General features: G+C 40.5%; 1 protein-coding gene across 1 annotated transcript in view; it reads right to left on the bottom strand.

Annotated features, from left to right (window-relative positions):
* Nucleotides 1-1,978: 1,978 nt before the first annotated feature.
* ASZ1 (ankyrin repeat, SAM and basic leucine zipper domain containing 1) overlaps nucleotides 1,979-22,688 on the bottom strand; it is a 34,914-nt gene continuing 14,204 nt past the window's right edge. The window contains exons 5-13 of the mRNA XM_060777694.2: nucleotides 19,457-19,568; nucleotides 18,231-18,365; nucleotides 15,982-16,094; nucleotides 15,236-15,311; nucleotides 14,879-14,935; nucleotides 14,216-14,328; nucleotides 11,252-11,357; nucleotides 9,629-9,742; nucleotides 1,979-2,402 (exon numbers count right to left, since the gene is read on the bottom strand). Of these exons, the coding sequence (XP_060633677.2) occupies nucleotides 2,244-2,402; nucleotides 9,629-9,742; nucleotides 11,252-11,357; nucleotides 14,216-14,328; nucleotides 14,879-14,935; nucleotides 15,236-15,311; nucleotides 15,982-16,094; nucleotides 18,231-18,365; nucleotides 19,457-19,568 (985 nt within the window). The 3' untranslated portion in view covers nucleotides 1,979-2,243. The remainder of the gene's footprint in view (nucleotides 2,403-9,628; nucleotides 9,743-11,251; nucleotides 11,358-14,215; nucleotides 14,329-14,878; nucleotides 14,936-15,235; nucleotides 15,312-15,981; nucleotides 16,095-18,230; nucleotides 18,366-19,456; nucleotides 19,569-22,688) is intronic.

Below are 22,688 nucleotides of genomic sequence, written 5' to 3'. Positions count from 1 at the left end.
ATAGCCTCCATAGCTTGAATATAAGAATGTTCCTGACATTTCTCAATTTTCCTTCAAGCTATGTCTCCCTATGACCCTCCGTTCTTCTACTACATTGTTTGCAAAGCCAACTGCTGTCCAATGATCTAAGGTATATGATCCCAGCTTCCCTAAATGCAGACCCATTTTATATGTTGTTTTCATTCCATTCTGATAATCTTTACAGTAAGCATCACAAAGGCATATTTTAAGACTGAAGAAGGTTTGTCCTTCAGACAAGATTTATGACTCTGCACATGATTCTTTCTTCATATGAAATTATTCCAGTGCAAGAAAAAAAACAACCAGGGTCTAGGGTCCTCAAACTATGGCCCGGGGGCCAGATACGGCCCTCCAAGGTCATTTACCCAGCCCTCGCTCAGGGTCAAGTCTGAAACGATTTGAAAGCACACATCAACAATCCTATCTCATCAGCCAAAAGTAGGCCCACGCTTCCCATTGAAATACTAATTTTATATTTGTTGAAATTGTTCTTCATTTTAAGTATTGTATTGTTTTTAAGTGTTTTTTTGCACTACAAATAATATATGTGCAGTGTGCATAGGAATTCATTCTTTTTTTTTTCCAAATTATAATCCGGCCCTCCAACAGTTTGAGGGACTGTGACCCGGCCCTCTGTTTAAAAAGTTTGAGGACCCCTGGTCTAGGTGATGGCTGTAGTGTGGGCAATCTTCACTGCAAAATAAAGCTTTTAATTTTTACTTTACTTAGGTGATCCCTTGTTGTCCAAGCATGATCCCTTGTTGTCCAAGTACACTTCCAAGTGTAGTGTCTTGGCGGTGGATACGTAGGTGAGTTTAGAGCCCTATTCTTGACCCGCATGTTCTTCCAGTGAGGACATCGGTTTCCAGGTGGAAGGCAGTCCCAGTCAGGGTTGGGTTGACGCGCCTTCCTCTTGGCACATTTCTCCCTTTCACCTTCCATTCATGCCTCTTTGAGTTCCACACCATTACTGGTCACATCTGACTTCCAGTTAGAGCATTCAAGTTCCAGGACTTCCCAGTTCTCGGTGTCTATGCCACAGTTTTAAAGGTTAGCTTTAAGCACATCTCTAAATCTCTTTTCCTGTCTATCAAAATTCTGTTTTCCGTTCTTGAGTTGAGTATAGTACCTGCTTTGGGAAACAGTGATCTCCCAAAGCAGTTACTAGCCACCGACAATGTGACCAGTCCAGCGGAGTTGTAATCATCTATTGGACAGACGGCAAGCTATTTAACCTCAGCAGAACGAAAGCCAAAATCAAATTCACAACGTCTGTTATAGAACTCCAATATCCCTATGTTAAAGTAATCTGAGCGCATTCGGAAGACCTACAAGCCACTCTAAACATCTTTGCAGAAGTATACAAGAGCTCGGTCTCTCAGTGAACACTGAGAAAACTGAAGTGGTCTACCAGAAGTCGCCAGCCAATTCCTCTGCAATGCCAGAAATACAACTTAATGGTGTAATGTTAGAAAATGTTGACCATTTCCGCTACCTTGGCAGCCATCTCTCAACAAAAGTCAACATTGACACTGAAATACAACAACCGCCTGAGCTCTGCAAGTGCAGCATTTTTCCGAATGAAGCCGAGAGTGTTTGAGGATCGGGACATCTGTAGGGATACTAAGGTGCTTGTTGATAAAGATATTGTCCTCCCAACCCTTTTATATGCCTGTAAAACGTGGTATGTCAACAGACGTCACACTCAACTCCTGGGACGATTCCATCAGCATGGCCTCCAAAACATCCTGCAAATTTCTTGGAAAGACAGGCGGACAAAGGTCAGCGTGCTGGAAAAAGCAAAGACTAGCATTTTAATTTTTATAAAATGAAGGACATCAAAACATTCAACTGTTCTCTTCAATAAGCGATGGCTTGCAATATTTGATTGTTATTCAGCAATATTCAGCCCACTTAAAAAGAGGACAGACACAAATGAATTTGTAGTAGGCTTACACAATAACCAAGATTTATTTGCTATAAAAACAAAAACTGAATTTTATATACAAAATTATAAATGCAGACAGATTGTCAATATTTTGTAGAATCCGTTATGTCTTGCTTTCTAAGGAGTGGAGAGCAAAGAACTTGTACTGACATAAACTGAATTAACAATGAATGATAACATGAGTGAATAGGATTTTTATTGTAAGTTCTTAATATGGGGGAGGGGCACACTACATTTTAATAGGTCTGTTTAAAAGATGTAAAGATTGCTCTGGCTAAGCTGTAATGATTTTTAAAGTTAACTTGCTGATAAAAAAGACACATCCGGATCCAATTGCTGTCATTGCTGCCATTTTTAAAAAAGTCTTTTTCCATCTCCTCTTCACCGCCAAGGGCTGTATTTGACAAGGATTGTCCTTTTGCATATCGTGTAACTAGAGAAAAATTATGAAGCAAGAACACGATGAGGTGTCTATATCATAGCAAGGCATCTTCAAAATTAAAGTATCTAAAATTCCTAGTATGGATCTGCTTTAAAGGATAACACATTTCCATCTGCTTTTCTCCACCAGAAACCATATTCACATGGGACAAGATTTACCATAAGTTGATAAAAAAATCAACTCTTCTGTATAAGACTGACAATCTAGAACAGAGGTCTGGGACTATTTTTAATTGAGAATCTGCAGTTTTCTGCAGAGTCCCAAGGACACACTTGGGGATTCCAAGAGCTACATATGCAACTTGTGGGCTACACTTGCATGGCTCATCCCTAAAGAACAATATGAAAGGCTTGTGTGGCTTCCACATCTGAGGACTATATTCTCTATGGTCTTATATTAAGGGTTAGAAGGCATGATCACCATGTCTGCAGACAACACCAAATTGGAAAGGATGGCCAATACTCCAGGAGACAGGAGCAGAATTCAAAATGACCTTAACAGATCTGAGAGATGGGCCAAAACTAACAAAATGAAGTTCAACAAAGATAAATGCAAGATACTCCAGTTAGACAGGAAAAAATGAAATGCAAAGATACAGAATGAGGGACGCCTGGCTTGACAGCAGTAAGTGTGAAAAAGATCTTGGAGGCCTCGCGGACAACAAGTTAAACATGAGCCAACAATGTCATGAAGGAGCTAAAGAAGCCAATGTGATTTGGCCTGCATCAATAGTGTTTAGATCCAGGGAAGTCATGCTAGCCCTCTATTCTGTCTTGGTCAGACCACACCTGGAATACTGTGTCCAATTCTGGGCATCACGATTTATTTATTTATTTAAAATATTTATATCCCGCCCTTCTCCCCACAAGGGGGACTCAGCGCGGCCTCACATGAGCATCAGAGGATGTTAACAGCATAAATACCATAAAAATTACAATTCACAATAAAATTATTTTAAAACATTGTACATCGTCAGTAAAATTTAACAATAAATTAATAGATTAACATGCCAGTAAAAACCAATTGAAGGGAGATGTTGACAAGCTGGAATATGTCCAGAGGAGGGCGACTAAAATGATCAAGGGTCTGGAGAACAAACCCTATGAGGAGTGGCTTAAAGAGCTGGGCATGTTTAGCTAGGAAAAGAGAAGGCTGAGAGGAGATATGATGGCCATGTATAAAATATGTGAGGGGAAGTCATAGGGAGGAGGGAGCAAGCTTGTTTTCTGCTGCCCTGGAGACTAAGACGTGGAAAAATGGTGTCAAACTGCAGGAAAGGAGATTCTTCTGCGTGGTACTGTGAAATCCACACCTGTGGTATTTCCCTGCGTCCACGCAGCTGACTCGGATCTTTCTGGAAAGCTTTTCCTAATTAGGGACTCCAGCCCCGCCCATCTACTCCTAATAAAGCCAGGCAGCGGGGCTTGGAGCCTTAATTCCTTTTGTCCGCGAAAGCAGCAACAACTCGGTGTTCTCTCCTAAAACAACTATTGGTTTGACTCAAGGACTCCAGTTTGACTACTCTAACAGACAGCAATTCCAACTTTTGTTCTGGGACCTTTGTTTATCCTATTTAGGCTAGTGGGAGGACAAACCCACTCCCTCCCTCTAAAACAAAACAAAAAAAAATGCCGTCTCCTCTGAGGCGCAGGCTTTTTTGCCTTTGGCAATGGGCAGTAACTTACCTTCTTTTCCTTCTGTTCCCCTCGCTCAGAAAGCAGGAGGGAAGAAGATTTTTACCAGCCTACCACCCCTTCCAGACCCAGGAACTGGTAGAGCTTGTGGCAACAAACTGCCACTGTGGCTTTGTGCCAATAACTTTGTTTTGGGTTACAGCCACGCCTCTCAGCTGTCTCTGTTTTTTAAGGACAGCTTGCTCTCACTGCCCGTGCTTTCTCTGCCCCATTTACCCCAGCAGGCAGTGGACGCTGCAACGATCCCTGCCATGCTTTTGCCCCCCTCAGGGGAGGGGAGGCTCAAGGCAGCCACACCACCTGTGTGAGTGATGGCTAGCCAAGGCTTTGCCTCCACGCCCATGGCATATAACGCCTTGGAGGGGCCTTTGGGTTGCAACAATTCCTGCCATGTTTTTGCCCCCCTCAGGGGAGGGGAGGCTCAAGGCAGCCACGCCACCTGTGTGAGTGATGGCTAGCCAAGGCTTTGCCTCCACGCCCATGGCATATAACGCCTTGGAGGGGCCTTTGGGTTGCAACAATTCCTGCCATGTTTTTGCCCCCCTCAGGGGAGGGGAGGCTCAAGGCAGCCACGCCACCTGTGTGAGTGATGGCTAGCCAAGGCTTTGCCTCCACGCCCATGGCATATAACGCCTTGGAGGGGCCTTCGGGTTGCAACAATTCCTGCCATGCTTTTGCCCCCCTCAGGGGAGGGGAGGCTCAAGGCAGCCACGCCACCTGTGTGAGTGATGGCTGCCAAGGCTTTGGGTCTAAGCCCATGGAATATAACTCCTTGGAGGGGCCTTCGGGCTACTATCCTCCCTCTGCGTCATGCTGCCTGGGAGCTTCAGTGACGGCTCAGAATGTAAGTACTGTGTCTTTTGGACCCCATCTCCACTTGGCCCATGCCTCAACAGGTAGGTTGCTACTCTTTTGCATAGGCAAACTGCACCCTCCTTTCCTTTTCAAGGATTTGTAGTCCCTTCTTTTGGTTTTCAGGAGTTTATTAAAACTTTTTCCTAAGCTCATTCTGGTGCTTCCTTCAGCTGCAACCAGTCAATGAGTCTGATGTAGATTCTGACTCCTATGAGTAGCAGATTTCTCCTACTCTTGAGGAGGACTTTTCCATCCCAGCTTCCTTAGGGGATGTGTTACCTAATTTTTCCTCCTTGATTGCTTAGAGGATCTGCTTTTCTCAGTTGAGCAACAGCAGAAACAAGCTCCAAGTACAGTTCTCCCAGTTCTCCCAGCACTTCCATATTCGCTTAAGCTTGGAGAAAAACAAAGGGCAACTCCTGTATCTGTGTCTGGAATTTCTAAGTTTGTAACTGCACTTTACTGCATACGCACCTTTTCAGCAGAGTGGTTAGTTAAGCCTACTAAACTGAACTTTATTGTGGTCAAAGTTGTTTAATCCACTGTGATAAGAAGATCCACCCCACTGCTAGCCTACTTACTTGCATGATTCATTACCATGCTTGTCTGGCAGCCTCTCAGGTGCTCTTGTGGCATAGCTCAGCACCTTATTTGGATCTTCTTCCCCTACAACATCAACAGATCCCAAGGGCTTTCTGTCAGTAGTATCTCACCTTAGCTTCTCATCACAACGCTACGGCTAAGCACAGCACCGATACAGTACTAAGGTGTTTGCTGCTGTTGCAGCAGCCATCCACCAGCATTTGTAGATCCTCTACCCTCTCCAAAGTAGGCAGAGCAATGGCAGGATAACTGCCCATGGCAGAACATAGCCTGCTTCTAAGTTTGGCTTTTTACCACAATCTAGCCTAGATTGTGGTGGCCAGCCCCTCAGCTTAATTATCCAGGGATGACAACAAACCAAAAGGAAAGAAGAAGATCAGGGCCAATAGTTTTTTTGCATGCATTTGATCTTCTTTAATAGCTTCCAACCCTTCAGCTCCAGTTTTTGGAGCTCCACCTCATCATTTTTAGATGCATGGCATTAGATCTCTTCTCACTCATGGGTGTTGGAGATTACAGAGCATGTTTATGTAATTGAATTTTTCAAACTGTCCCCAGTAGGGACTCTACGGGCCACTCCTCCTCCTGTGTTATAGCAGGAGGTAATTACTTCAAAGGAGCAGTAGCTTCTTTCAAAGGAGCAGTAGCTTCTTTACATCTTTCTATGTTTCCTTCTTTTTCCTTTTCCCCAGCTGTTTTTTGGTTTCCAACAAAGGCAGTGGGCTTTGGCCAGGTTTGGACCTTACAGGATTTTATGCATATATTGCATATTGCAAATTTCAGGTATTGTCATTACCAACCATCCTGCCTCTGTTATCCAGCAAGACATGGTTCAGTAGCATTTGAAGGATGCCTTTTTTCATGTGGTATTAGACCACAAGACGGTAGATTTTTGTCACTTTTTACTAGCAGTCAGGTTTTTTCATTTCAAGTTCTTCATTCTGGTATCTCCACAGCTCCACAGGTGTTACTAAGGAGATGGCTGTATGCCGGCTCATCCCTGGGTGCACGGGGTAGTAGTTTCCCCCTATATTTATGGCTGGTTGCTGGTGCACAGTCCTGTGAGTATCTACAGAGGAACATTCACTTTACTCTCTTTATAGCAGACGCTTGGTCTTTTTATCAACAAGGTAAAATCTCTTCTTCAGCCTATCCAAACAACCAATTCATGGGGCCTGTATTGGACTCTTGGCATGCAAGAGCCTACTTGCTAGAAGACAGGTTTCTGAATCTGCATTCATTAGCTCTTTGAGTCTGGCAGAAGCCATACATCCATGCCAAGGATGTCCAGTGCTTTTTGGGACACATGGCATTCACCACAGCTGCCACTCCTTTCTCCTGTTTGCACCTTCGGCCTCTCCAGAATTGGTTTCTTCGGGCACTTCATCCCATGCAGGATGAGCCCAATGAATGTGTCATTGTCCCTCTAGCCATCCACAGGTCTCTCAACTAGTGGACTCATCGCTCCACTCTCTGTGTGTGCGATGTTAGCAACCAACACTTCCCTCTCAGTGTGGTGAGCTCACCTCAAGGGTCACACCATCCATGGTCCTTAGGCGGCCATAGAGGGCATGGAGCACATCAACTATTTGGAGTTACTCGCAGTACAAATGGCACTGCACCTTATCTCTCATTTCCTCATGGACAGTATTGTCCACCTTACTACCACCACCACGATTGTGATTTGCTTGCCCTCATCATCAGAATCGGGGACTGGTATACCATAACCATCAGTGCCATTCATCAAGAACTCTCTTGCTGGCTCCCTCAGTCAGACAGTTTATACTGACCACTAATGGTCCCTTCATCCTTCCCAGGCATGGGAACTCTTTGTCAGATGGCACACTCCCCTTCTGGACTTGTTTGTCTTTGGAGCACGTCTTGCCTCCACCAGACAGGCTGTTGGGAGATGCCTTCCTCCTGGATTGGACATCCACCCTCCTGTACATCTTTCCACTATTGCCAGTGCTGTCCAGCGTGGTCTCTCGTCTTCAAGCAGAGCAGGTAGACTGCATTCTCATCACGCCATGGTGGCCCCGCCAGCCATGGTTTGTCATTCTGCTCCAACTTGCAGGCAGCTGTTACATTCAGTTGCCACTCAGACCAGACTTGCTGGCTATGAGCAACAGCCCAGTCCCGTACTCCCAGGTCACTCAGTTCCGGTTGACGGCGTGGCAGCTCCAGCCTCAGCCCTCTCTCAACCAGTAAAGGGCATTTTGGACCTTGCCCTGAGCCCTGCCACTAAACATTGTTACATTTGTAAGTGGTGTCATTTTTGCATTTTTTCACAAAAGCAAGGGGTTCAGCCTCTGTCTGCTTCCACTTCCCTCCTCCTGGATTTTTTGATCTCTCTGTCAGATTCAGGACTCTCATTATCATTCTTGAAGGTCAATCTGGCAAATATAGATTCGTTTAGAAGCGAGCATTCTCTTCCCTCTCCTTTATCCGATCCTTTTGTAAAGAGATTTCTGCAAGGCTTTAGAAATTTTTGGCCCCAAGTAGGCCTGTGCCCCCTTGGAGGTTGGAGGTTGTTCTTTTCGCCCTTACGAAACCACCATTTGAGCCAATGGTCACTTCTGACATGTTCCATCTATCATGGAAAACAGCATTTTTAGTGCCTATTACTTTTGCTTGTCGGGCTAGCGAGCTTATGGCTCTTGGGTCGATAGTCCTTACCTGAAATTTCATAAGGATGTCATGCTGGGCACAGACATTTCCTTCTTACCTAAGGCAGCATCATAGTTTCATATGTCTCAGGACATTGTCCTTCCAACCTTATTTCCAAATCCTTCTACTCCCCTGGAGCAGTCTTTGCACCTTCTTGATGTGCGGAAGGCTCTTGCTTTTTATGTCCACCGCACAGCTCCATTACGGAAGTCCCTACGACTTTTTGTTAAGTACCGTAGGGATACTGTGGGCCTTCCTGTTTCTACCCAGAGGTGGCGGCCTGGATAGTTGCAGCTATCCGGCTACTTTGCGAAATGGCAGGACTGGGTTTACCTGTTCAGATCCATGCTCATTCCACTAGAGCATTGGCACCCTCCATGGTTTTTTTGCACAGTGTGCCTCTGCATGATATCTGTCGAGTGGCCATATGGTCAACACAGCATACTTTTGTCTCCCATTATAAATTGGATTTAGCTGCCAAGAAGGAGACAGCTTTTGGGAGAGCAGTACTTTTTTCTGCACTAGCATGACACCCGCCGTCCGTGGGACTGCTCGCTAGTCTACCACAGGTGTGGATTTCACAGTACCACGCAGAAGAAAGTAAGGTTGCTTACCTGTAATCATGTTTCTTCTAGTGGTAACTGTGAAATTCACACAACCCGCCCATCCTCCCCACATTCTGTCATGCCTTTTATCTCCGACTGTCTTTCGCGGTACGGAATTAAGGCTCCAAGCCCCGCTGCCTGGCTTTATTAGGAGTAGATGGGCGGGGCTGGAGTCCCTAATTAGGAAAAGCTTTCCAGAAAGATCCGAGTCAGCTGCGTGGACGCAGGGAAATACCACAGGTGTGAATTTCACAGTTACCACTAGAAGAAACATGATTACAGGTAAGCAACCTTACTTTCTGCCTGAACATTAGGAAGAACTTCCTAACTGTTAGAATTGTTCAGCAGTGGAACTCTCTGCCCCAGAGTGTGGTGAAGGCTCCTTCACTGGAGGCTGTTAAGCAGATGCTGGATGGCTATCTGTCAGAGGTGCTTTGAATACAATTTTCCTGTTTCTTGGCAGGGGGTGGACTGGATGGTCCACAAGGTCTCTTCCAACTCTATGATTTTAGGTTTCTGGGAGAAGAGTTTTAACTTTCGTCATCACCACCACTATCTCCTTTTAATTCTTTCTCTCACCCCACCCCTTTTTGCAGGTATATTCACAAAATTTAGCTAAAATACACTTAAATACAGCATAATTTTAAAAATATGACTTCATGCCCATATTTATTACGTCAAAGTCTGCAATTTCTTTTAGTGATTACAGTAGTCTTGCATATCCAACATAAACGGGCCGGCAGAACGTTGGATAAGCAAAACCAAAAAAAATTCTGGTTGTTAATTTATATACCTCTTGCATGAGCTTCCTTAATTTACAAGCTTCTCCATTTAGATCTACCACATTGCAAATGAGATCTTCACAAGATTTAGTGAGGCTCTCAGGCGGACTCCATTGAAGGACCAGCTTTTTAAAAAAAACAAAAAAACAAAAACAAAAACAAGATTGTACAGCTGATACATAGTTTATACAAGACAACTGAAACAGAACTTTGATACATCTGTTAACTGGTACTCAGTTCTAATTAACACTATTACAATCAATTTTCTTTCAGTCTCTTATCTGGTAAATTATGTTCTTCCAACAGCAAATTAATCATCAAGACTATTGAATATGTAGGTGACACAGCTTAATGTGAACTTAAATCTGGTATTTAAATTTACCATTTAAGAAGTATTCTATACTGTAAAATTATCTTATTTTATATTTTACATTGATTTGCTGCAATGTATTCAAGAAGCCCCTGGTGGCACAGTGGGTTACAGCGCTGAGCTGCTGAGCTTGTTGACCGAAAGGTCGCAGGTTCGATTCCGGGGAGTGGTGTGAGCTTCCACTGTCAGCCCTAGCTTTTGCCAACCTAGCAGTTCGAAAACATGCAAATGTGAGTAGATCAATAGGTACCACTCCGGCGGGAAGGTAACGGCACTCCATGCAGTCATGCCGGCCACATGACCTTGGAGGTGTCTATGGACAATGCTGACTCTTCGGCTTAGAAATGGAGATGAGCACCACACCCCAGAGTCAGACATGACTGGACTTAATGTCAGGGGACAACCTTTACCAACCTTTACCTTATCCAAGAAATATATTTAAAAATATATTACAATTTTTCAAATGTCAAATTATTATTTAAGTAATTTACATGAAAGCAAAAACAACAAGATCTTGACATGAGAAGATGAAACTCATCTAGTTAATTCTTTTTAAAACATTGTGAAGATGCTTTAGGCTAAATAATTTTATCCTTATTGTTATGTAGTATTTTAATGGCATTGAGCCCTGGTGGAACAATGCGTTAAACCCTTGTGCCATCAGGACTACTGACTGAAAGGTCAGCAATTCAAATCCAGGGAGCGTCTGTCAGCTTCAGCTTCTCATGCAGGGACATGAGACAAGCCTCCCAGAGGATGGTAAAACATCAAACATCTGGATGTTCCCAGGACAATGTCCTTGCAGACAGCCAATTCTCTCACACTAGAAGCAACTTGCAGTTTCGGAAGTTGCTCCTGATACACAAAAATGGTATTGAATTTTAACAGACAAGGTATTTATGCCAACTGTTTTATATAGTATTTGGATAATGTTTTATACTGCAGTCCTTTTATACCATTTTATATTGTTGGCTTTTATATCGTTGCCTTTTAGATATTGTTTAATCTGTGTGTGTATCACCATGGTCTGAGCATGAATAAACAGGACTTGATTAGATGCAATGATAAAGTACTAAATTTTCAAAAGACTGCTTTGATTCTTTGAGCAAACATGGAAACAGAAGACTATTTCTTGTTTGTATCTGGTTGCCTCCTGTTTCTTGTTTGTATCCAATTGCCTCAAAAAGGAGTATTATTTAGGGTCATTTGGTTAACATAGACAATAACATAAATTGGTATTATGACTATTTTTCTTCACAAATACCTTGTGAGCATCTGTAGGGAACTGAATAATCACATTCTGTACAGCAGTCGTAAGATGAATACACTGTCTGTTTAGTTTCAGAAGAAAAGAAAGCAACTCATCACCACTGCAAAAAAATGTGACAACAATTACACAAAAGAAATAACTTTTAAAAATGGAAACAGTATCAAATGAAATCAGATATATCAGAAACATGTTTATTGGTGATGAGTTACTTGCAGCAGCATGTTTACTTTATGAACAAAAATTCATTAAGAAACTATGTTTTTATGTGGGCATATTTCTACAACTCCCCACTGGAATGAATCCAGGAAACAGAATAATTGGTTTCCAACACTATTTCTCCAGCCATTCTTCCACAATACACAGCAAACTACAGGCAGTCCCCAAGTTACAAACACCTGACTTATAAATGACTCATAGTTAGGAACGGGGGTGAAACAACAGGAAGTGATAGAAATCTAACCCCTAGGAAGGGAAGTTCACTCCTGAAAGAGTTGTCATGGGGAAAAGGTGTCTCCATTGAAGCTTTATCACCAATCCTTGTTTTCACAACATTTTTTTTTTCAAAATCCAATTATCACAGTGACAGAAAGTGACGTGAAATCTTCTGAACAAGGGCATAGACAGCAAAGCAAACACCACAGGGGTGTTAACCCTTCCCCATGCTGTCCAAAGCTAAAGGATGTGTATTTTTGGCTAGAGCTATACTTAATTGATCTTATCTAGTAGGCCAAGAAGAGTGCGCTTAGAGAAAGAAATGTGAAGATAATATGGACACAGACATAAACAACCCATAGAAAAGTTGGTTATCAAGAGCCATTCCTTCATATGTAAAAACTGACCAACTTAGTAAGGCAGCCAGCAATCTGGAAAGATGCAGATTGACCCATCTGTCTGTCAAAAAGGAACATGCATAGTAAATGTTCAATGTTCCATTTATTCAATATAGTGAGAGACATACCAAATAGCTTAAGGGTGGGAATGGCTGCATACTATCCAGGTACCTTGCTCTGAATCATCCATCTACCTAACACAGTGTCCATTGACTTGTACTACTCTCCAAATTTGGTCCACAGGTGCAATAATTGAAAATGTAACAGAGATCACTGCTTCGGGTTAAATGAGTAGCTACATTAGAAGGCTTTTTAAAGATTAATGTTTATTGAGAAGTATTTTGAACGTCTGTTAAATTATATACTATGAAAATGAAGATTAAAATAGAACTTTTGCTCCATTCTAAGAACCATTCAAAAATAATGTACAATGGAATGCCAACAGCAACAATTTTATTGGTTACATCTTACAGTATGGTTGGTCAGCAATACATAACAGGATCTCTGCATTGACCTATCTGCCTGTTGAGTTATGAATGTTATTCCAGTCCAATGAGTCAATGAGTTTGAACCTGCTAGCTCAAATTCATTAGCTGCTTCACCAGCCCTCTCTCCCCATGCTCCCTCGGGTATGAAGCATCCTGGGAAAGGGAGAGCCAGCTGCCAGACAATGGTGTTTCCCAGAGACTCCACTCCACAGACTCATCCTGCAACTACCACCCTCAAGTGAGTCAGGCAGCCAAATACTGTTCCGAGCAACAGTAGACAAAACTGAAGAAAAGAGACCAGAGATAGTATGCAGAAGTCAAGTATGATAGGTGGTGATAAGGATAACCCAACATATGGTATAGATTGACTCACTAAACTAGTGTTTCTCAACCTTCCTAATGCTCTGACCCCTTAATACAGTTCCTCATGTTGTGCTGACCCCCAACCATAACATTATTTTCACTGCTACTTCATACTATTACTGTCATTTTGCTACTGATATGAATTGTAATGTAAATATCTGATATGCAGGATGTATTTTCATTCACTGGACTAAATACCTGATAAGCTCTAATTGGAATACTGGTGGGGTTGGAGGGGCATTGATTTTGTCACTTGGGAGTGGTAGTTGCTGGGATTTATAGTTCACCTACAATCAAAGAGCATTCTGAACTCCACCAACGATAGACTTGAACCAAACCTGGCACACAGAACTCCCACAACCAACAGAAAATACTGGAAGGGTTTGGTGGGGACTGACCTTGAGTTTGGGAGTTGTAGTTCACCTACATCCAGAGCACTGTGGACACAGTACCCCATGACCAACTGAAAATACAGAGTTTTCTGATGGTCTTTGGCAACCCCTCTGACACCCCCTCACAACCCACCCAGGGGTCCTGACCCCCAGGCTGAGAAACACTGCTCTAAACTATAGAGAATCATGATAGCTCAGAATTATTTTTTATTGGCACACACAGTGAACACGCAGTCAGTAGCACTGTTGTTTTTAACTTCTCTTATCAGCAGAACTGGGAAAGGGAAATTTCACCTCCCTACTTCAGATTGCTATATTCCCAAAACTGCTGGCAGTATACTATCAGCCACTAGATTTAAACTATTTTGATTGAAGCAAGCTTTGAAATGTGTGGGCTCAATCCTCACACCTTATGAGAACAGAAAGAGGGGTGAAACACTCACTTGACACACTTGGAGTGGTATTCTTTCTTTCTAATCACTAAATGACATAGAGTTCAGACTACTGTGCCTCTCCCTTGATACATGATTCCAACCATTATGATTTTTTCAATACACACCAACTACAAATTAAACTTAATGCAGCTATTCACACACCATTATGTGCATTCCAATTTTACTGTTATTATGTTTATATTGGATAATACATTATAGGATATTCAGTCTGAAACATCACTTTGAATTTACGCAAATGGTGCCCTGTGCAGGATAATGACTTGGGATCTCTTTACTGTCCATCAAGTGAGATTTTAGTTCATTTAATTAAAAACAATAGTCATAGTTACTATTTTGTTCATAGCCAGTCTGAGTCCCTCTATGGAGGTAGAGAAGATCGAGATATAAAAGTTTTAAATAAATAAATAATGTTTTGAAAGTGGGATTTTACCTGAATTCTACATTCATCACTCCTGACAATTCTTCCAACTTTACTTCTTCTGTCTGCAGTTCTTTAGCAGCATCTATGATGGTTTGTTGATCTCTCTGATCCTTAATCCCAATCTAAATGACAAAATGTTCAAATATCTAATGAACGAAATTTGGAAGAAATTTGACTTTTTAAAATATTAATGCTACGTTTCAATCAACAAACATGTATTTTATCTTAGAAAAGTCAAGATAGTGGCTGTAGGGATCATCATTTTCTAACATACCTGAATCCCATCAAAACAAGAAACCCAATTTAAAAAATATCTTGAGTATGCCTAAATACCCTAAGGACACCAGATCCTATCTGATCCTAAAACAGGATCAGCTCAATCAATGCTAATGCATGTTCTCTGTTCATGTTGTTGCAAATATTTTCAATTTACAGCGATAAATTGAAAATGTTATAGGTACAAGACCGTTCATAAATGCACATTAACACATCTTTGTGCACTCTAGCAGCAACTTCTGTCCTAGCATACCAACTGTCTGATCAGTTCCTCTGTAATAAGGGGACCATTCTATCAAAAACTGAATAGTATTACTTGTCCTCTATAAAAATGACACTTAGGCAGTAAAATGTTATCCAAAATAGAGAATTAAGAAACAGGAGTATTAAGCCAACCTCTACAAAGTCCTCTTTTCTCATGGTCAAAAGTTGTCTCAAAGTAATCCCTCTTTCCTGCATGAAACAATATTATTTAATTAGGATTTTTAAAACCCAGAATTCATGGTAATTATTTCATTGCAAGTAACACAGAGATCAATAAACACAGCCAAATAACATACTTTATGTGCATTTATAATGGATACACAAAGCCCTACCGTACATTAATATTCAGAATACTCTTTACATTCATGTATTCCAAAACAGCTTTAATACTTATATTGTCATAAATTTAAAAGTGATCTTCTAGAATAATGGCACGATCATTAAGAATATATGCAGACATCCAGATATGTTTCCAATTTAAAAACTCACGTTTAATGTCTCTGTTATGTGTTCCAGCCCAAAGCCATGTAAAAACACTTCCAGGTCACCAAAAGCTGCATAGGATCTATATACACATACAGGTTCCATTATTATAAAATATGGGTACTCTAAATAAAGAACTAGCTATGTTACACCAGATCTAAAGTTCTGCTCAAGGAACACTTGTCATAAAAATGGCATAAAATCAAGTCAAGGCAACGATCATCCTAAATCATCACTAGCCTAGAAAGGTTCTATAATCAGCTCAGCCAGCTCTTGGTCATCTTCACTAATTAGGACTGCAATCTAAGAACACAGTGGCAATTCTGAAAATTCTTACACTACAATCCAAGAGAACAGTGATGCATGTAGAGTGCCTTGATCTTGAGTAATCCCTCCAACTCACATAGGCATTCAACTTGTTTGTTTTGTTCAGGTAGGGCATCACAAGAAAACATTTTAGGCAGAAAGGCTAAAGATCCCAAAATATAGAGAGAGGACAGGTATATATCACAACAGCAGTGCATAGTAGAAAGTGATTAAAATTGCACAATGGATACATTTTTGGGTCAGTGATCCTACCTTCCCTGATATCCTCTACATATCTTTAATTAGAATCCAGACCAATTCTAGATGACAAGCTAGCTGAGGAAAGAGAAAACTAACAAATCAGAGGGTACCAGATTGGAGAAGGCTTGCAGAAAAGCCTTTTTTAGTTGGAATTATTATTATTATTATTATATAAAAATATTTACCTTTGCAATCCATCAGGGACTGCTTTCAAAAGACTCTGAGTAGCCTCTCCTTTAACAAATTTCTGAAACCGTCCTTGAAAAGGATTTCCCATCAATGAAAGTAAACTAAAAAGCTAAGGAAATAATTTTACCATAAATTATTTACACAGGAAGACAATTTGATACCTCTAATGCTATTTTTATTATATACTTAAATGCCATTAGATTTTAAAAAATCCAAAAGAGCTGGCATTGGCCTCTATGACTACAGATAAAGAAACTTTTTACAGCATCTCAAAAGTTAAATAAATGGCTGCATAAGCTTTTATTAATACATCAATAAAATGCCCATGTGTTAAAAAACCTAATGGGAATTCTAAAATATGTATCTCTACACATTCAAGGCTACCATGTCCACTTGGACATTGTTAAATCAGCAAGCTACAGTAGGCAGGAACTTCATTGATTGAAATATTATGTCCAGAAATTGGAAATGGGCCAATTAATAATAACAACTTTATTTTTGTATCCCGCCTCCATCTCTTTAACTTTATTGTTTACAATATGGATGATACTATGGAGCATTCCTGAAACTTTTTTCATTTGTGTTTAGCTTTTGTTTTATTTTACTACTAGCTTGGGGACCCAGCGCTGCCCAGGTTATTTGAGAAAGGAATATTGTATCAAGTTTGGCCTTTATCAGTTATTTATATGGCTGGCAGTGGTCTCAGGAAGTTAGTGAAGGTACTGCGAGTCCCATTATCTGTGTTCCATCCTCCTCCAAACTGCACCAGGATGGAGAGTGGGTCATGGGGGCTCTGTGTGCCAAATTTGGTCTTGATCTGTCATTGCATGGGTGTCGCTGTGGTCTCAGGAAGTGAGTGAAAGTACTGCAAGTCCCATCATCCTTCTCCAAATTCTTCCAAATGTAGAGTGGGTCATGTGGGCTCTGTGTGAACTGTGATCCTGATCCATCATTGTTGGCAGTTGTAATGGTCTCAGGAAGGGAGTACAGGTATTGCAAGTCCCATCGTCCATGGTGCATCCTCCTCCAAACCGCAGCAGGATGTAGAGTGCATCATGGAGACTCAGTGTGCCAAGTTTGGTCTATCGGTAATTGGATGAGGGTTGCAGTGGTCTCAGGAATTGTGCAAAGGTACTGCAAGTCCCATAATCCATGGTCCATCCTCCTCCAAACTGCAGTAGGATGTAGAGTGAGTGAAGGTACTGAAAATCCTCAGGACCTTTCCTTTCTCTTCTCATCCACTTGAGAATGTTAGAATGTTTTGTTTTTTTTGTTTTTGTTTGTCATGTCAGGAGCGACTTGAGAAACTGCAAGTTGTTTCTGGTATGAGAGAATTGGCAGTCTGCAAGGACGTTGCCCAGGGGACACCAGGGTGTTTTGATCTTTTACCATCTTTGTCATCTTCAGTCCTGCCAGCACAGGGGTTTAACCCTCTGCACCACCAGGGGCTCCTGTTGAAGCTGGCCAATCAGAAACCATATGCAAATTTCCTTTCCCCTCTCAGCCACTTGAGAGTTTTGGAATGTTTTGGCTGGCCAATCAGAGACCTTATGCAAATTGTACCACAGTGGGAGCCAATCAGAAAGCTGCCACATATTCCTACGTCCGCCGCACACATACATACATGCAAACACTGACTTTTCTTATATAGATAGATAGATAGATAGATAGATAGATAGATAGATAGAGATAGAGATGTATATTTTAAGATTATGTGAGATGCCTTGAGTTCACCTGGAGAAAGGCGGCTTAGAAATCTCCTAAAGAAATAAATATGATACTGCATTTTACTTCTCAAGAGATGAAAGATTGCTGAGCCAGTTTTGGAGGCTAAAATAACTTCTGAAGCTATATAGATAATATATGTTTTATCATAAGCATTATGTTCTCTTTCCTTAGTTTTACGTCAATTTGTCAGGTTCCCACATACCCTGCCTCTCTACTGTCACATTGCATTTAATGGAATAACTCACTTGTAAATGTTAGGTCTGTACAATACTTTCAATATTATGCTAATTCTTCAAAGCATATTCATTTTTAGTTTCCTGATTACCCCTATCTTGGTTTTTTCTAAGTAAATATATCCCTACCTTGAAACAAATGAAGGCATTCACAAATAGAACATTATTCAAAAGTACCTGTGAATAGAAAGGTTAGCCTCATACTATATCACTGCATGGAACTCTAATGCAAAATCAGCTTCAAAGTAGATACATATTGCTTGATATTGTAAAAGTAACCATACCTCTGAATGATTGTTGTTTTTTGCAATTTCTCTTGGTGTCTGTCCATCTTTTGTCTGTATTGATTTATCAGCTCCAAGTTCAAGTAACCTGAACACTACTTTTTTATGTCCACAGCGAACTGCCCATGTTAATGCCTGCAATGATTCATTAGTTGTTTCAGCAGTATACATTTTACAATTTGAGAACAAGAAAGTAATTTTAATTGATAAGGTACTTTGGAATGAATGCTCCTATCCAGCAAGACATACTGTCTATATTCATGAGTAAGTCTAGAAGTTTTAGTTTAAAAATCCACCCAAAAAGCTTGCATAAATACAGATCAATGTAAGTAATCAACCTTCTCTTATCTAAATAACAATTTCCATCTCTGAGTAATGAAAAACGGGAACTGTCCATCTCAGGACAATCCCAAAGAAGCCTCAATCCCGTTTACTTTTTGTACAATGGCACTGATTCCTTTCTTCTTGAATGTTTAAGTTGAAAAGTGACAGCAGTGCCATTTTTCTCATGGAATGGCCCTTGACTTATCCACAGGTGATAACAAAATCCAAAATCTTGGTCTCAAAAGCTGCCCTCAACTTATATATGAAGTTGACATACACATGAGTATATACAGTGTATAGTTCTTGTCTTGTCTTCACACCTCAGTTACAAGTTGCTCTCTTCCCAAGTGTTAAAACAATCACAAGAAAAAGGAATATAGAGAAGGAAGAGAAGACATATGAAGCAGAGTTTAAAGCTTCTTGTGTCTTCAGTCTGGAGTTATGCTCCACAGACAATAAAGATGGGAGAGGTGTCTCTGACAGCTACTCAATATGCCTTTCTACTACAGTCCCTCATTCTACAGTGTATACTATCTTGGAGTACCTTAATTCACTTTTAGGTTTCCTTTGGGATTTTTTTTATCCTAGTTACAGAAGAGTTTCTGAGAACTGGGTACAACAAAAATGAATTAAAAAGTCAGCATTTGGGACAATTAATTGGAGTGGCAATCTGCGGACTGAAAGGGTAGGGGCACAGACCACTCTACAATCTGAGTGTGCAACATACATTTACTTTCTCTCATTTAAGGATAAGCAAAACAAAACCAGGAACTATGCATAGTAACATGTTTGGTACAATAACATGTCAATAATTTAAGATGGAGCTCTTTTTAAGCCACTTTGAAGATTCTTTGTCTATTTGTAAAAACCAGCAAAGAACCAACTCAATACTGCAAACTTACAGTGTAACCACTTTCGTCTTGAGCATTTATTTGTGATCCATGAGCAACTAGAAGAACCACAACTTGAGGATAACCTTCACGGGCTGCATACATTAGGGGAGTCATTTTCTTTCTAGGAAAGAATCCATAGCACCTGTTAACAGTGTTCTAATTTCAAATATTTGTTATTCTGTTATTAATTAATAATGAAGAATGCAACTCAGCATGCAGCAATGTTGCAGCTTGGCCAAACAAAGCAGCATCCAGCCTGGCAACAGGGATTGCCCGGGTGCATTTATAACACCAGACAGAGCACAGAAGACAAGCAGCTGATCAGTTTAAACCAGAGGCTTTGAACCAATTAGATGGCTAGATCAGACAGAGTGCCCAGATGTTCCTGCCATGTGTTTTCACTTTAGTCAGACCATGGAGCTGATGAAGGCAGATGCCTCCAGGAGCTCAGCCGTTGGAGTTTGACTAGCATCCCCCCAACCCACCCTGTATTTATGGTATATTTGGAGTAGCCAGGCAGTTGAAGTTGGCTGAAGTAACTACTGAGCTTTGTGGGGACCGTTGGGCATGGGACATACAGCCAGGATACACCTTTCTGCTTGCTTGAAAGACAGATTGTGTGCCCTAAGGGAAACCCAAAAGTCTGTAACATAACAGATGTTACATAAACATGTCCTGCTTAAAGAATGTGGAGTAGGTCTTGAAGCCGATCCCAGAGCCCTGGTATCATACAGGACATGCTGGGTGGGAAGCTGCCCCCATGGTTATCTCCAATCATATCATGGGACTCATCACCCAATAAGCAAGTTGGTTGATGTCTGGATTTGGACCAATACAGGCACCAACCTGATTTACAGCTGTAATTAATTAAATAGTAACCTTCTATTTCCAGCTATTGCTTAACTTTACAATGTAGAAACTTTGGGTGTTGAGTATGACGCTGAGTAAACTCACACAATAGTTTTTCTTCACTAGCAAAGGATTCGGAAGCACTTATTTAGTAATTTTATTGCTACTTAAACACCAGACTTTGATCTAAAATAATAGTCGGGCTATAAAGTTTAATGTTTGAAAGAACAAGTTCTAGATAGGGTTGCTTAAAAAGCAGCTGATAGAATAAATTGCCAAACATTGCACTAAAGTGCTAACATAATCATATCACCATTGCAAAGATATCAAACAAGTTATAAAAACTGTACAGCAAAAAATAAAAGGAAACACACAGCCACTTAACTGCAGTTCACTACAGTTTTCTGCTTTATGACAAATACTAGGTAGAACTGTCCTGCTTAAAGAAAAAGCATAATGAAAATAATTTTAAACATAAACATACTTTTGTTCACAGTGTGTTAGTTATGTTACAGACCACTAGAGGGATCCATAGAAACACACTGGAAAGCTGTATGTAGGCTTAAAAACTGTCTTAGCAAATGTGCAACTAAGGTTTTCCTTCCTGAAGTTGTCCCAAAGAAACAAAAGGTATCATAAAATTAAAGGAAAAAAAAAGAAAGATTTGCATAAAAAGTGCAACAGGGCAGGAGTAAGTTGCCATATGTCTGCATGCAACTCTGAAATGAAAATGAAATTACTACCTATAGTGAAGGGATATTATTTGAGATTACAGCAGTGTATGTTTAGCTGTGCTATAAAATACAGTTTTGGCATGCCCAATATCAGAAGCCTAGCCAAGGACCAATACAGGCACCAACCTGTATTGTAGGCTTCTGTAGTTGAAACACAAAACACCTGGAAGAACAGTGTTTGAGAATCACTGCCCTAAAGGTACCAGACATTTTCCGATCTTGGAAGCTAACCAGGGTCAGCTCTGGTACTAGGATAAGAACCTTTCAAACAAATACTAGGTGCTGTAGGCTGTATTTTAGAGGGAAATAGCAAAATCACCTTCAAGTATTCCTTGCTTGAGAAAACTTCATGAAATTACCACAGGTTGACAGGTAACCTGAAGATGGATGTGCAACCTACATATTCAGTATTGCAGCTCCCAAAAGATAAAGACTGAGTTACAAATTTATGCTAGAACTCTAATACCCATCCCTTACCAAGCAGGAACACAGCAAGTTCAGGGACCAGCACAAAATTAAGAGAATTATACTATATTTGAAAAGATGATCTCAGAATAGGAATATTTTCTAAAACAGAAATAAACTTATTAGAGTCTTTCATGCCCATTATTCTCTCACAGGCCCCTTCCACACAGCTGAATAAAATTCCACATTATCTGCTTTGAACTGAAATCTGTGGCAGTGTGGACTCAGATAACCCAGTTCAAAGCAGATATTGTGGGATTTTCCGCCTTGATATTCTGGGATATAAGGCTGTGTGGAAGGACCCATATAGAGCATACTCTGAAAAGAGATAGAAAACTGTGTGTAGAGTAAGAGATTCCATAATTTGGATTTTGGACAAACACAGAGATTATACTGACTAATCTGCCTGATGCCATGCATGCAGAACTGATGTAGAGTACATTAAACTGAAACTGTGGAAATGTACTACTAGTATTGCACCGGTTATATTTCAAGCTCTGCACTGTAGAAATCAAGTTAACAACATGTTGCCTATGTAAAAATAAGGGCATGATAAAAGGTACAGCACTGAAATGCTGCATCCTGTCATTATAATTAGGAATATAACAAAATAAGGGAAAGGGATGTAGTAAGATCTAGCAGTGAACTTCTCCAAGGAGGCAGGATTCTGCGTTTTGGTTTTCTGAAATGGTATTATCTGAGAAGCATGGTTCTTCAACTACAAAAGCAAATGTTTGTGACAACTATAAAAGTAGTCAGACTGTAGTAGTTAGGATCTAGTGTATACCACTACACAGAAGACACAAGTACTTTTGGCTCAATTCAACTCATAGAATATAGGTAAGATTCTCCGACTGAAATTAAGAGAGTCAGAACACTTTCTGCATAGATGAAATTAGAAATCTAATATCTGAAACAATGCTGCTGCTGCTTCTCATTGTATTCGTTATCTTACTTGTTTCCCAATAATGAGATTGAAGGCAGCTAATACCATACTTAACACAAATTACAGATAATCCAAAAACATTAATAAAATTATAAACATCCAATTGAAAAAGCAATTATAAAGTTAAAACATTAGATATTAGAATATTAAAATTAAAAGAGCATATACAAACCTTTAAAATAGCCATTCTGAAGTAATAAAGTGTATTGGAAATGCTACCATATACTGAAATATATGAAAATAATCT

Source organism: Anolis sagrei, chromosome 5, assembly GCF_037176765.1.
Source record: "Anolis sagrei isolate rAnoSag1 chromosome 5, rAnoSag1.mat, whole genome shotgun sequence".
NCBI classification, from domain to species: domain Eukaryota; kingdom Metazoa; phylum Chordata; class Lepidosauria; order Squamata; family Dactyloidae; genus Anolis; species Anolis sagrei.
The sequence above is the reverse complement of the archived record's forward strand: the minus strand, read 5'-3'. Positions and strand labels throughout refer to the sequence as shown.